The sequence below is a fragment of the Pocillopora damicornis genome, chromosome 7 (assembly GCF_964200805.1).
Source record: "Pocillopora damicornis chromosome 7, jaPocDami1.2, whole genome shotgun sequence".
NCBI classification, from domain to species: domain Eukaryota; kingdom Metazoa; phylum Cnidaria; class Anthozoa; order Scleractinia; family Pocilloporidae; genus Pocillopora; species Pocillopora damicornis.
Genome location: NC_142676.1, coordinates 13,340,131 through 13,353,809, shown reverse-complemented (window position 1 = coordinate 13,353,809; position 13,679 = coordinate 13,340,131). Strand labels below are relative to the sequence as shown.

The 13,679-nt window shown below is 37.0% G+C and overlaps 1 protein-coding gene and 1 pseudogene across 6 annotated transcripts in view; one reads left to right on the top strand and one right to left on the bottom strand.

The window, feature by feature from the left end:
- Positions 1-600: 600 nt before the first annotated feature.
- On the bottom strand, positions 601-10,972 carry LOC113673848 (octopamine receptor beta-2R). 5 transcript variants are annotated; one of them, XR_016188531.1, is made up of 3 exons: positions 10,692-10,972; positions 3,555-3,684; positions 601-2,302 (listed from the first exon to the last, which is right to left on the bottom strand). XR_016188531.1 is itself a non-coding variant. In XM_089212727.1 (3 exons), exons 1-3 carry the CDS (start codon positions 8,593-8,595, stop codon positions 2,273-2,275), a joined length of 210 nt encoding a protein of 69 aa, XP_089068853.1. In that variant the 5' UTR covers positions 8,596-8,713; the 3' UTR covers positions 601-2,272. The 5 variants fall into 5 exon arrangements, 4 of the variants coding, with proteins under 4 accessions (XP_089068853.1, XP_089068850.1, XP_089068851.1 ...); XM_089212727.1 differs by lacking the exon at positions 10,692-10,972 and adding an exon at positions 8,546-8,713; XM_089212724.1 differs by lacking the exon at positions 10,692-10,972 and adding an exon at positions 5,460-5,578.
- A 178-nt stretch (positions 10,973-11,150) lies between these two features.
- LOC113673847 (adrenocorticotropic hormone receptor-like) overlaps positions 11,151-13,679 on the top strand; it is an 11,296-nt pseudogene continuing 8,767 nt past the window's right edge. The window contains exon 1 of the transcript XR_016188131.1: positions 11,151-12,104. The product of XR_016188131.1 is annotated as an adrenocorticotropic hormone receptor-like (transcript). The remainder of the gene's footprint in view (positions 12,105-13,679) is intronic.

The window sequence follows — 13,679 nt, the reverse complement described above, 5'->3', positions numbered from 1 at the left end:
TTTGGTCGCCTGCTAAACGCACTTCTTCGTGTCTTCTTCTTATACAGATGAAGTGACAACTATCAAAAAAACAATACCTTCCCCACTAGAGATTCAACAGAAAAAAAAACAGTGAAAGACCTTTTCTGTTTTTAGATGAATGAAAGGATTGAAGGATAATGAATTTTAAAATACAGTAGAAATATAACAAATACACGGTAACCGCTGCTTTGCTGACATTAACATTGATCTTCAGGGTTGAAGTCAGCGTACGTCGGATTTGAAAAAATGATGAGAGTAGGGAATCCAAAGCTGAAGCATCGCTCATAGAGCTGCTAAAATACCATACAGGATCAATGAGTATAATGGAATAACTGCATTTCTGGAATAGCATATATGAAATAGCAGCAGTGGCCATTACATCCGCGTTTTTAAACAAACGACGATATCCTAAACTTATCAGCCTTTCGTATACCAGGGTTTGCCTCCCCCTCCCTCCTAAAAGAAAAGTTTTCTTTATACCTCCCCTCACTGATAGAAGCCCCCTCTCTCTCGCGTTCTTTGTTCTTCTTAACGATATCTGACTTTGAAATTCTAAATAATTGCATTAAAAACATCAACTTAAAAGGAAAAGTCTGGCCCTCCGGTTTGTTACGCTGAGTTCCAGCTTCTTTCGGGCCGTTAGCTTTAATTCTGATGCAAATTTTAGCTAAAATTTTCACAAATGTTGCTGTATTTCGTTTTGAAATGATTTTATATATTTTCATTCTGGTTATAAGCCCACTCGAATATGCGTTAAGACCCATCAGTTTAAAAGCCCATCTAACGAAATGATAAAACGAGCTTTGTCTCTACGCAGACTAATATATTTAATGATGCCATTTAGCGACAATATTTGGTGTATTTTATTTTCATTGACTCCCCACAAGTCTCTTATCTTCCAATCCGCTGCACTTCTCCCACAATTGAGGAATCAACTTAATAATTTTAATTGTGGGCAACGCGTCGTTGAGAAATATATTGTTTAATATCCATGCAGAGCCCTGATTCTTTCTGACTATTTTAAGGAAACATCAAATTAAGATAGATTGTTTCTTAAATGTTCTGGCGAAATTAAAGGGTAACTGACATTTCACTGTGTATGGTGGATCTTTACTTAATCTGTCCAGCTTTGGAAACAGAAAATCAAATCTTTCTATTTATAATCAAGGCATATACCGCTATTGTATTATCAAATCATTGCTTTTCTGAGTCATTTCCATTTGAGGTCATCCCAATGATTTCACTTCCACTACAAGTGCTTTGTCCTTCATGCAAGTCAGACAGCTCAACATCATAACGCCGAGAACTGGTTCTTCTGAAGGAGTATCGGTCTGTCGATTGACGATAAAAAGATCCTGTCAACCGTCTTTCTTTGAGAAGTATGGTGATTGGTCTTCGGAACTCAGGCATGCGCGCTGAGTATACTAAGGGATTTAATGCTGACCCACTGTAATGTAGCGCCTTGAAGAAAAAAACAACCTGGAGTGACACACCGGCTGCGCAACTCGAACATGAGAACAACACCAAATTGAGGCTGAAAAATGGCAACCACGTGACGAGGAAGAGGAGAATTAAAGCAAAAATGGTTATTGCCGTGCGGCTTTCCTTTTTCATAACACGAGCTCTGTTTCTCGGTATCTTTGTTCTACTTTTGACTATGATCCAAATTGAGGTGTAAGCAAAGAAAATGACTGAAAATGGCACAAAAAAGCCAAGTGTTGAATATATGAGGAAAGTACCCTTCCACTCGGGTCCTTTTGGTATGAAGAAGTTTAGAGACGCTATGCCAGCGGCTGTTAACCAAACAATACCAAGCACTATAAAGTTGAATCGGGCAGATGAGGTGCGATGCCGCAAGGGAAAAGCTATGGCATATACGCGTTCAACACTGATGGTCATCAAATGAAGAATAGACAACATTCCCGACAGAATATCCATCGGGCTGAATATCGTTTTCACGAGAACCGCTGCTTTAAAATCTTGATTGAACAATAAGATTAATAAGGTCGCGTACAATGGAATTGTTACAGTTCCTACCAAGATATCACCAAATGCCAGACCAATTACAAAGTAGTTGGTTCTTGTCCTTAAGTGTCGCTTCTTTGAAAACACAAAAATGATGAGCACGTTTCCGCATATTGCGAAAGCGGCGATTATCAAATACACTATACACCAAGTCACCAGATATTGTACAGCGATGAAAGGTGAGCCAACACTGAAAGGAACGCTTGAGTTTGTGTAATTGGAGCTGTTAGACATTCTGACTCCCTGCCAACGGGATCTATAGAGTAATAGAAACATGAAATCAGAGTTGAAGCGTAATGCTTCATCCCACATTGATTCTCGCATCAGTAATCAGCCTCCTCTCAAATTCTGATTCGATTCTTTTGTAATTCTTCCTTTGCCTTACGCTTAACAAAATATAATAAGGAACCTGGTTCATGAAAATAGAGGCAGACTGCCAGCAGATCTCATACCAAAATGACTCTTGCCTTCAAATCTTAAGAGAAAATTGATGTGAATGCTGTCCTGTCAACTTGCAGGAATCCGATGTGCAAAGTTACATTGATGATCAGAATGTTGAATTCTTCCAATAGATAGAAAGTGTAATAAAATGTAAAAAACAATGACTGAAAAGACGATCACTATTGTTCAAATTCATGTCCTGTTAAGTACGCACTGTGTATATGTTATGGTTCAATTTTATCCTTGGTTCAAATTTTATTTTCTTTTGTTTTTGGGCATTGTAATGTATGATAATGAGTTTGAAACAAAGGAAAATAAAATTTGAACCAAGGATAAAATTGATCCACAACATATTCATCATCTGTCTGAAGTGAATTGTTTACCAAAACTGGAAAGAGAAAAAGAAAGGAAAAAACAATGCTCTTCTCAGCTTTACCGATCGAAAAATTGTTTCTGTGTAAATTTAGATTCATGTATTGAGGAATGCGCATTTCATGACTTACAACTGTATATTCAGCTGACTCAGAAAGATGTGCTTTATATCCTGTTTGACACCCGCTTAACTATTGATTTGTAGGTGATTCATGGACCCAGACGGTTAATCCAAGTGGAAGCTCTCAGCTTAAAATTAAATCGTCCTTTGTTTTCGATTCATGTATCATGCTCTGTGCGGTTGAGACAAATTTGACATATGAAACGTAAAACATAAAATATTTAATACAATTTGTCTTTATATGACGTGCTTGTGTTATCACACAAATATCAAACTCACGTTATTGGTTATGATTTTTAAATTGTAGAGATATCTGACTGTAAAGCATCTGCAGGTACATGTATATCAGAAATAAATCAAGATTTAGATGAAGTAACTTTGCTTGATATTGCTGGATTGGTACTTGCTGGTGTCGGCGAATAAGTTAGTGCATGCCTAATTAAAAATCTTGAATCGAAATAAGCCGAGAGCATATCAATTAAGAAAAAAGTCTCCTTTGCTCCACGAAATGTTTAACGTCCGTAGCGGGTTTTACACGAGTTCCACAGTTAAGGTTTGTAACATTTAAACGCACCTGCGGTTGTCCGGCTCGATCAGCTCCAGCGACAAAATGCGATGGTGTTTGTTGTTTTAGATGGTTGACAGCGAGACAATTGCGGCCACAAGTCGTCTCTATTCTGAAGAGCTTTGCTATTCTAATGGACCTACAAGAAAATTACATGTTTCAGAAGAATCCACCGACATGTTTTTGAGAAAAGCCGTGGGGTTTCCTGCAGTCGATGAATTAATTTCATAAACCAACTACGTTTATATAAGCTTGCACGTTAGGCTAATTATTCGCTGATGGTGTTTGTTGGATCGGTCAAAGCTAGGTTTACCGCCAGTTCTCATTAACACTTTTGTCGAATGGGAATCCGTTCATATCGCACAGTGCTGTGAAATCATTATTCCTGTTTACAAACCGCAACTTCCAGAAAGAGCCAAATGGGAGAAAATAATAGACACGTAATTAATTTCCAATTTCGCTCTGGATAATGTTGGATTAAAGTACACAAAACAGTTTCAAGCAATAGACAAACGTAAATTAGGAGATAATACTTTTCCTGCAACTTATCTAGGTATCATTTAAATATAATAATTTGTTTGAAAAAAACGTTAACGTTACCTCAGATGTAAATATCTTTCTGTTAGGAGAGAAAATTATTCATATATTCCTTTGATGACTTCTGGTATGATAGAGAAACAAATTTAGCATCTCAGAAAAAAAAACTCGCAGTGTCGATTACAGTGGCCAGTTAAAATGTAAGAGATAGCGCTGGAAACATAAAAACGAAATGTAAACACACCCTATTGTCGCTCGCAAAAAGGATTAAGTATGTCCTTGTACACTGCTGTTTGTGAAGTAAAATTAAGAGTGAAAAACCTGATGAGCGATTTTTCAAGCAGCGAAAGAACATTTTATCGTTATCTTTTAAGCTTAGGCGCGGAGACGGAGGAAAACCATGAAAGCGATGGAGATAATATTAGAGATGTCTTCTCTATTGATGTCTTAAGTACAACCTCCCCCAACTGAATTCAATTCGCGGCTAAGTTGGCTTTGCTACTGTATGATAAACATCTTGTTGCTACGCGACCTCGAGACAGAAAAGATGAAACCTGATTAAGATAAAGATTTGAAAGCGAGCGAATATGAAATAACTAAAATTCACGATTTCGTCAACAATTTTGCAATGAAAACATTTTCAGTCCCCTGTTCTTTGGTATTTTAATTCTTAAGCAACACAACCGTGTGTTTTCATTAAAAACTGAACCTTTCGGTGTGTCGCTTTAAAGAACTCATAACCTTCTTCTTCTGATAGACGACTGCGCGCACAAACTGCTTCACATCGCAGATATACATGTGGAATCTTATTCTGGAATCTGCTATCGTTCTTAAATTGCCTGGTTTTTTTAAGTATGCCTGTGTCAGTACACTCTCGTCTATTAAATTAAAATACACCATGCAAGGTGGTCACGGTTTTAATCTCATGTTCAACGTACCAAAAATCTAGTTACACCATTATATGACTGGTTTATCAGAAGAAATGTTTTACAGGGTACAAGTGTTGATCCTAACCTTCAAGTAGCACTGTAAATGAAGGCTACTACGTAAAATCAATTAAATTCTAGTAGCAAGGATGACATGTAACGCTGCCATAGTCGCGTAAGCAAATGATATTTTTCTTCACTGATGGTGGTTTGAAAAAATGTCATAGTTGACATATATCTTGAGTAGCTTTCACTTGTAAATATTCTGAAGAAATGAGAATGAAAACTACCTGTAAATAAAACCAAGCGAGAAAACACAAGCCAAATGAGTTAACTTGGAAACCGCAGCTTATGTGCTTGTTTTTCCTCTCTTATAGCTATGTCTACTGCAAAACCCTCTGCGCCCTAAGTGTGCAGAGTTTCTTAATTATTCGGTTTCATTTCCTCTTACCGTGATGATCTTGGCCAACTGAGCCGATGATTTCTCAAGGCGCCTTATCTCACACAGACCAGCTCGTCGCAGTGTTTTTGTAGCTTTCATTTAAAAGGCAAACAAATTTTATAATTTTTATGCCCAGCGGGAATTACCGAGAAGCATTAATGACTAGAGTATCAGTAATATTACTTATTACCATAATAACACTTTGAAAGAGTTTAAAAGCTAAATTGAGGAGTGCTCAGTTCGCTCAGCTCACAGTGTCTTCTCATTTCATAATCAGATGGACGATAAGACACCCATCAGCAATCTGCCTCTTACATACGCCGTAATATTTTTACTTACGAATTTTGTAATTAGTCACTAAATTGTGTGATATATCGACATAATAGCATCTGTTATTTTAGTTTTTTAAAAGATCGGAAAACTAAAAACCGATGAATTTTATTTCTTTCTCAGTGGGGTATCTTTTTTCTCGTTACAATACGTTAACTTCTGGAGGCTTGGATTAATAAGAAACAACTTTAAAAAAGCAATAACGAAATAGCTCATGATCGGATGTAAAGATACTAGACCCACCGTACAAATTTGCCTTTTTAATGTTATTTTTCAGGACTTTTTTTTTATTTGTTGGTAATTCAGCCAGTTGTCATTCATTGTAGAATCAAGTAACGCAAAATCATCCGGCTATTAATAACTCACAGAAATAAAACACAAAAACAGCTCAGTGATTTAATAACCAGAATATTCTAGCCTTCAAGTTTTGTTGGCAACATTCAAACGAAATTCGTAAAGATGTCGGCGTTTATACTTGCTCCATCGTCTATAAACATCTGATCACCCGCAGTCCTTGCCAACGCAATTAACCACATCATTCATTTTGGAAAACTGAAGTATTAAAATATAGATAACTAATGAGAAAACGACCAACGCATTGAATAGTTGAGTAGAGGCGTCCAAAGTCTTCTGCCCATGTATGCAAATGAACCTGTTTCTAAGATGTAGTGATCCATTGCCATCGAATGAATTTTCTCCCAAAAAATTTTTGTTAGTTTACTTTTCTCGAATAGTCAAAATGAGACGAAGATCTGTGCATAAAGTTTGACGAAGGCAAACATTGTTAGCAAAGCCATTTAATGAGCTTTTGTACGGGTTGACTTATTTCAATAAAATGCACCTTGAATGTTCTACTGTCCGTGGTAGGATATGCCACTAGTCTTATAAACAGCGGACTTATCTTGAGGGTAATTCTGCGGTTTCAACTTTGAGCAGATGTTGCTTTGTTTCTGCTACCTGTCGAGAGCTGCACACATTTTATTGGATTAATTCTTCTTCGCCTGCACGCTGGGGAATACGCCCGAAGCATTTTAAGTAATTCGAAGATTAATGGGTCGTAAAATGACACATGCTGTCGTTTGAGAATGACATCTTTTATCTCCGATATATTTCATGACAGTAGCTATTCATCGCTGGAAACGAACCTTTCGTTATTGGAAGAGGTCTTCATTTAGACTGATCTGATGTGGTCTCGGTAGCATACCCACCGTGCACACATAAACAAATGACCTCGACGAAGTCCCAGCCTTCGTGGTACTAAATTAAAGTTCTTTAGTATTCTAATATACACCAATACGAGCGATAGATTATAAAATATTGAAGTAGAGTGAAACTTAATCCATAATTTTATGATAAAAAAACAAAACAAAACAAAACAAAAAACAAAATAACTCTAAACAAAGCAAAAATAAATTATCAAATTTGAAAATTGTTTGACAATTCCGAGAGATATCAAACAACATCTGTCCCAAGCTGTTCAAGTTTTAGTGAACTGATGCACAAAAAGATCGTGAACTTTGCGGCGACTACTTCTCGACTAGACGATGAGTAGGTGCCCCTCTTCGTGTTAACCATAAGGAAATTCTTTGAGCATGTCTGTTTTGCGGTTTATTATTTGCCCGAGTTCGTAATTTTTGGACAAAGTCAGCAATGAAATCGAAAAAAAAACGGGAGAAGACGGTAAAAACACATTTGTCAAATGAAAAAGGGGCCATCACAAAAGGCTATCTTTCCCAGCGCTCGAAAATAAACAAGTCATTGTATTATAAAGTATCATTAGGGCGAAATCTAATGCTATCTGCAATTAGATGGATATTAGGCTGGATATTAGCCTCATTCTTTTTATAGGGGTTTTATGGACCTCGACCTCGCCTCGGTCCGCAAAAAAGCAACGCCAGTAACTAATCATCACGCTTGTTCAATTACGTATATTTATCATCTAGGTGGTAGTACCGTCAATGAGCTCCAGTTCACTCTACACCAAATAGTGATTAAGATAGTGATTAAGACTTGGCTCAAGCAATTTAATTAAAACTCGTGCAACACCCAAATGGCGTTTGTATTTTAACAGGTTAATTCCCGCATTTAATCCTCATGTATTTGAAATCTAAGTTAGTAGTAATTATTACTATATTTAACCCATTCACTCGCCTGGTTTTCCGTGATCATTATCGTATCTCTAACCATTCACGTTAAAGAAAGTGAACATGATGCCTTTTTCTTATCGGTTTTTATAATTGAAAGATTGAGAACTGAGATGGACTGAGCACAAACTACAAACAAGTTGTTAAATTTGCTGTGGGCCGACTCTCATTCACACAAGTGAGTCTCAAGCACTGCTAGAATTAGAATAGCAAATGGCCTGAGAGAGAGCCCTTTCGATCAATTCTAACCAGAGAAACACCCACTAAAATTCGAAAGTTAACCCTTCAACCGAAAAGCTAACAATCAATCTAATAATATATGTGTTCAATAAGATGTGATTGCAGCCGTTGTGGATGCATCAATTGCCTTCGAAAACCGGGATCGATTTCAAAATCATACTGAGGTTACAGAAATCTAACATGACGACTTAGCTTTTTTTTTGGCCCGCAGTCATAGTATCCCTTCCTGCGAAAGCTCTACGACTACGAAGCGTTTCGCTCCGCCTTTGAGGGGGGTCCATTTGGTGTTCTCTTCTTGTACTCATAAACTGAAGAAAGCCTCCAAAAATCATCAGATATTAGAATCCTTAAAATGAAATAGATACAAAAATTTTTTTTTACCGTTTGTCGTTTTGAGGGGAGATTTCATCTGGCGGGGCAAGGTAAAGCATCAACTACTTTGGAGATGAATTTAGTTTACTTCGCTTAATTTCTCGGCCGACAAAGACGGCGGTAAAAGATGGTAATTGCATATAAAGCTGTAGTTATAATTGGCGTCATTTGAATAGATATAATTAGTTTGCGAATGGGATTTTAAAGTTCAAGAATCTTAACGGTTGTAACTACTGTCAAAAGAAGTTGATGAATTATTTATTGATGTTTCTTAATGAAATGGCTGACTCAGTTTTTCTTCTAAAACCAAGGGCCAGAAAGTGTGGCCTTGTGAAATTGCAGCAATACCCATCGCAATTCCTTTGAGGATGACAATACAAACAAAAATTCGACTTTAGTAAACTTTATCATATTTTGTGTACTTTTCTGCTCGGCGACTAACTTTGAAGACCCTTGAATATGAATCAACATTCGCTCGGCGTTGGCACTTATTAAGCTTTTATAACCTTACATATTTGATCGGAAGCAAAGTTATGAAGTATCTTTTATCACTTATTGTAAGGCTATTGCTCGAAGTCAAAGTAACAGGCGCTCTGTCTGGCTAAGCACGAGGGCATTGTAGGGATTACTCTCCCGTGATACCCTCATTTGATAAGCAAAAGTTTGCATTTACTAAAGTTTAAAGGTCGTATACGGAGTTTGTCTGCTCTTGTCATGTTTCCATCCTAATCTTTAAAAGTCCGCAGGATTAAATCCCAATAAGTCAAATCAGTCATAGCAATTTCATGTTTACTAGGTCCCAATGAACAATTCTCGAACAATGGCTTTCTTTCAACACAAACTTCTCTACCGTATTTTACGACATTTGTTTGCTCCCAGACTAGTTTATTAGTTGTATATCAGGTCACAAACTTAGTCATTTCTTTGATGTCTCCTCTCTTGTATTTAACCGATTTTCTGCTATCTTTCATCTGCAGTTTTCACGTAGCTAAGAGAGAGAATTCTTAAGTCGTTAGTCTGTTTTGAATGTTACCAAAGAAACCAAAGTATAACTTTCATTTTCCCATTGAAGTTCAGGATAATTGGCATTAAATAAACTAAAAGACTCTGGCTACGAACAAAAGCCCTAAATTGTTACGGGCAGTAAACTACACAATCTTCTCACAAGCAGGAAATTTTTTACTTGTTTCGATTATGGCCTCGTTGTCAAAGTATTTCTTGGCAATTTTTTGCAGCTTTTTTTCAGACCTGAGGCGGATATCCTATGCAGTTTGGCATTTGTACCCTGGGATGAGGTATATGAAGTGAAGCGTATCATTTGCCATTGCTATGGTATTAACTATGAAACAAAGCTTATCATTGTCAATTCAAATTCTTTCAGCCATCGTGGTTGACGAATTTAAGGGCAGAAGTCGAAAAACTATGATCAGTTTTCTTTCGCAAAGGTGTAAGTAAGTTTTAGTGTACAAGATTATATTATATCTTAAAAAGCCGTGAACAGTCATGACAAGGGTCCCATAAGTGCCCCTCTGAGAACCATTGATAACGTACCTAACTAAATAGGTCCCCTTACAAAAAAGGATTTTCCACGCTGAGGTTTACTTACTTATAATTACCAACAGTCAGGCAACAACGAGGTCATATTTTTTCAAACTTAGCATGAGTACTTGAAATATTGAAAGTTACCTGTTCAACAGACTGTTATTTTAAAGCAAAATATTATTCATGGACCATCCTACGGAATACTTGAATTTGTTGTATTTGGTTGTTGTCATAGTAGTGGACTTACACGGTGTATGATTGTCACCTACGCTCATAATTAGTTATATTGTGACCTGCAAGAAACGGCTTTTAAGCCATAAACAGCAAATTCATTAGGGTTCCCACTTTTAAGGCTTTTTGTTATTTCTCGGACTCAATTCGTTTTCTGGCTACATAATCATATCATCTTTTTCAATAGTCAGTGGATCCTACCGTAAGCTTATTTCTTGGGAGTCTAGAAATTAGTCCCATCCAATCTGTGCGCATAACTAGCCGAAGATTCTTAGGAGAAATAGCAAAAACTCAAAATAACATATTGAAAAATAAACCATTTTGCCAATGAAGAATGAATAAGTAACTAAAATTCAGTTAATCAAAAGGTTCTCTCCCTCACCACTTTCAGTGTAGGTCGAGTTTTCAAGTGAGCTGTTTCTTTTTTTTCCTCCACCACAGCAGTCGTTTGTAGAATCATGCGCTGTAGGGCCCGAACTTGATGATACATGTTTTCCAAATACCTCGGTACTGTTTCCACATTTTCTGGCGATTTTGCCTCGATGAATTTTCTAAAAAAAACTTAATGAAATCGCTGGTTCAGAGCTTGTAAAAAGAGAAGGTCTTCTTTAGGTGCCAATAATATACGTGCCCACCGTATTCGGCAAATAGCAACTCCTACTCAAAGCACCTCTTTAGAACGACGGTTAAAAATGAGTGGCGCTCATGACCAATGTTTTCATGAATCCCTGCAATTATTGTTGAATCTAAAACATGGCTTTTTACGTGTAAAAAGAGTTAATTATTTATAGTACTAAGTGAATAAAATCATTTATTTTTTCTTTTGTTTCAAAGCCTTAAGGTGATTTATTTGAACAGCCTGTTTCATTGATGAATTGAGAGCATCAAACTGATCAAATGAACTCAAAATAGCGACTATGAGTTGAAGCTTGTCACCGAAGAGCATCCTTAAATGCTGTTCTACATCAAAGGTACATTAAATTTATCATTGTCCAGTGAAACCTATTTTCACTAAAGATCAATGTATTTATGATTTCTGTACTGGTGATATTGAACACGTGCTCATAATTTCTGGCGCCAATCGGTCGTGGGTTTTGTTCCTCTAATTTGTGAATTGATAAAAGAAAAATTTTAAAAGAATGTAATCATTAAGAGCTTTGAGTTGCGGGTACCTTTAATTCACGACCCACGAAAACGCTTTTGTACTTTAGGTAAACATATAATATTTCTTCTTTGTGTCTTTTGACAAGAGTAAATTAAAGTTGGAGGATGAAAAACTATTGTCATCTCAGCCGTCCCTCTCTCATAGCTAATTCATCTTAGATTTATGTTTTTCAGTGAAATTAAAGTCTAAGAATCTCTTTAACAATGTAAATTATTTAGGGTAGGGGGCGGTTTTACATAGGCTTTCTTGTTTTATAACGCCACACAACTCAAGTCTTACGACTGCTTGATGTCGTAAACATTATTTGACTCGTTAAAAGCCTGAAAGTGGTAATAACACCTGCGTTGCTTGGCGTTAAAAACATTCATTACATCATGTGCGAATCCGTTATTAAGCATGAGCAACACAGACATGTGCGAATCCGTTGTAAAGCATGAGCAACACAGACTCATATTTTTCGCCCCTTTCTTATACGGACTTGAAGTTTAGTTCATGATTGTGACCCTTTCCATTGAGATTAAACTGGCAGATTCAGCTACAGTTTCATAAGGTCTTTAAGCATGAGCCATCAACATCAAGTCTCTCTGAATATCCGAGCTGATCTATGCCGGCTACCCCAAGATGAACACCGTAAGTATTTTGTAGTATTTTCATTTCACTCCATTCTCGGGCCCTTAAAAGCAATTTAAAGTCTTAGAATGGAAATTATTCAAGTTTTCATGTTAACAGCCATAACAAATTACAAATTAAAGGCACTTTCACGGACCTTTTTGAAAGCGATGATTATCATGGTAATTAACCAAGACCATCTACCCACTAAATTTCCGACGGCAGTTGAGTAAATTAATGATTGTGCCGAGAACTTTGGAACAAATCTTGTACTAATTCAAGAGCAAGAAAAATACTACTTCTCTTAAACACCTCAGGAATAAAAGAACTCGATTGCATGACACTTAGCCTCACAAATTGTCATTAATACTTTAACTCAAAACCAAGATCACGCTCTGCATATAGAGCAATTTATCCTTATCCCCTCCTCAGAAGGGATAATTCAGGAACGCTCGCTCATTGGCTAAAAGCAAAACATGTGACATCATTCATAAGATCAAAAGGGTTAAGTTTACTAGTAAATCAAACTAAAATCTTGGCCATCTTTCACTTGACTCCAGCCATAGTCTTGAATCACAAAACGTCAATAGTATGGGCCATAGGCCGCATATGTAAGTCGACGGTTCTTTTCTGCTGGCTTCAATTTTTTAACTAGTTTTTCATCTTAAAACACTTTTTGCAAGGGATGTCATTTTCCATATCCTTTTCAAATGCTTTCCATATGCCTGGCGATTTGTACGTGGAAAAGCGTGAAAAGCTTAGCCTGTAGCCTTGGTCAGTGGAAAAGAGCGATAAAGCGGGCCACGAAAAAAATATCAGTGGTCAGGCAACCACAACCGCTGTTTGTCGTTCTTCTTTCTAGCTAACCTTTAACGACATCGGAAGTATTTCAATGGGAGTCAGCTCGGTCCGTCAGCTGTAAATGCGTATAAAAGGATCTGCATATCATTGCGCCTTTTGTGATGACCCCTACCATATGATGCTTCAAATGGTCTGACACCGAGAAGTTATAGACAACAAGCCATCTGAAATAGTATATTTATTCCAAAGAATCTGAGGCTTGGATGCTTTGTGTTTTTCATCCTTTTTTCAAAGCTTTTTTTGAGCGAGAACCAACTCATGGCGGAGACCAGCACTCTCAGCCGATCAGGATAAAATAAACATATCGTTTTGTTTACCATTAAGAGCCCTCGTGATTATGAAAAACAGGAGTCTCTTTTGCAGCAAATCGGCTTTCAGTAATTTTCACATTAGATGAACCAGCATGTAAAACAGAAACGAGGTGGTAATGATCATTGGCATATTAGTAGTTATTTCTTTATCCACGTCGTGCCAATGCAATGAGGTATGTGAAGGTAATCATTATGGTCAGTTTTATTTGATTCCTAAGATATTTCCTTATGTCCTCAAGTTTAAATCACGTTTGATCGGTTGTGAGCCCTGCGATTTACTCAAAAGTTCAGTCGCATTAGAGTTCAATAATCTCGCCGCGTAGGCTCGCATTCTAACGGATCTGCTTAAGTTTTTGTCAATCTAAATCTGATTATCTGTATCAATCAGGGTTTGATATCGTTTAATCCTCCTTTTTTCAGATCA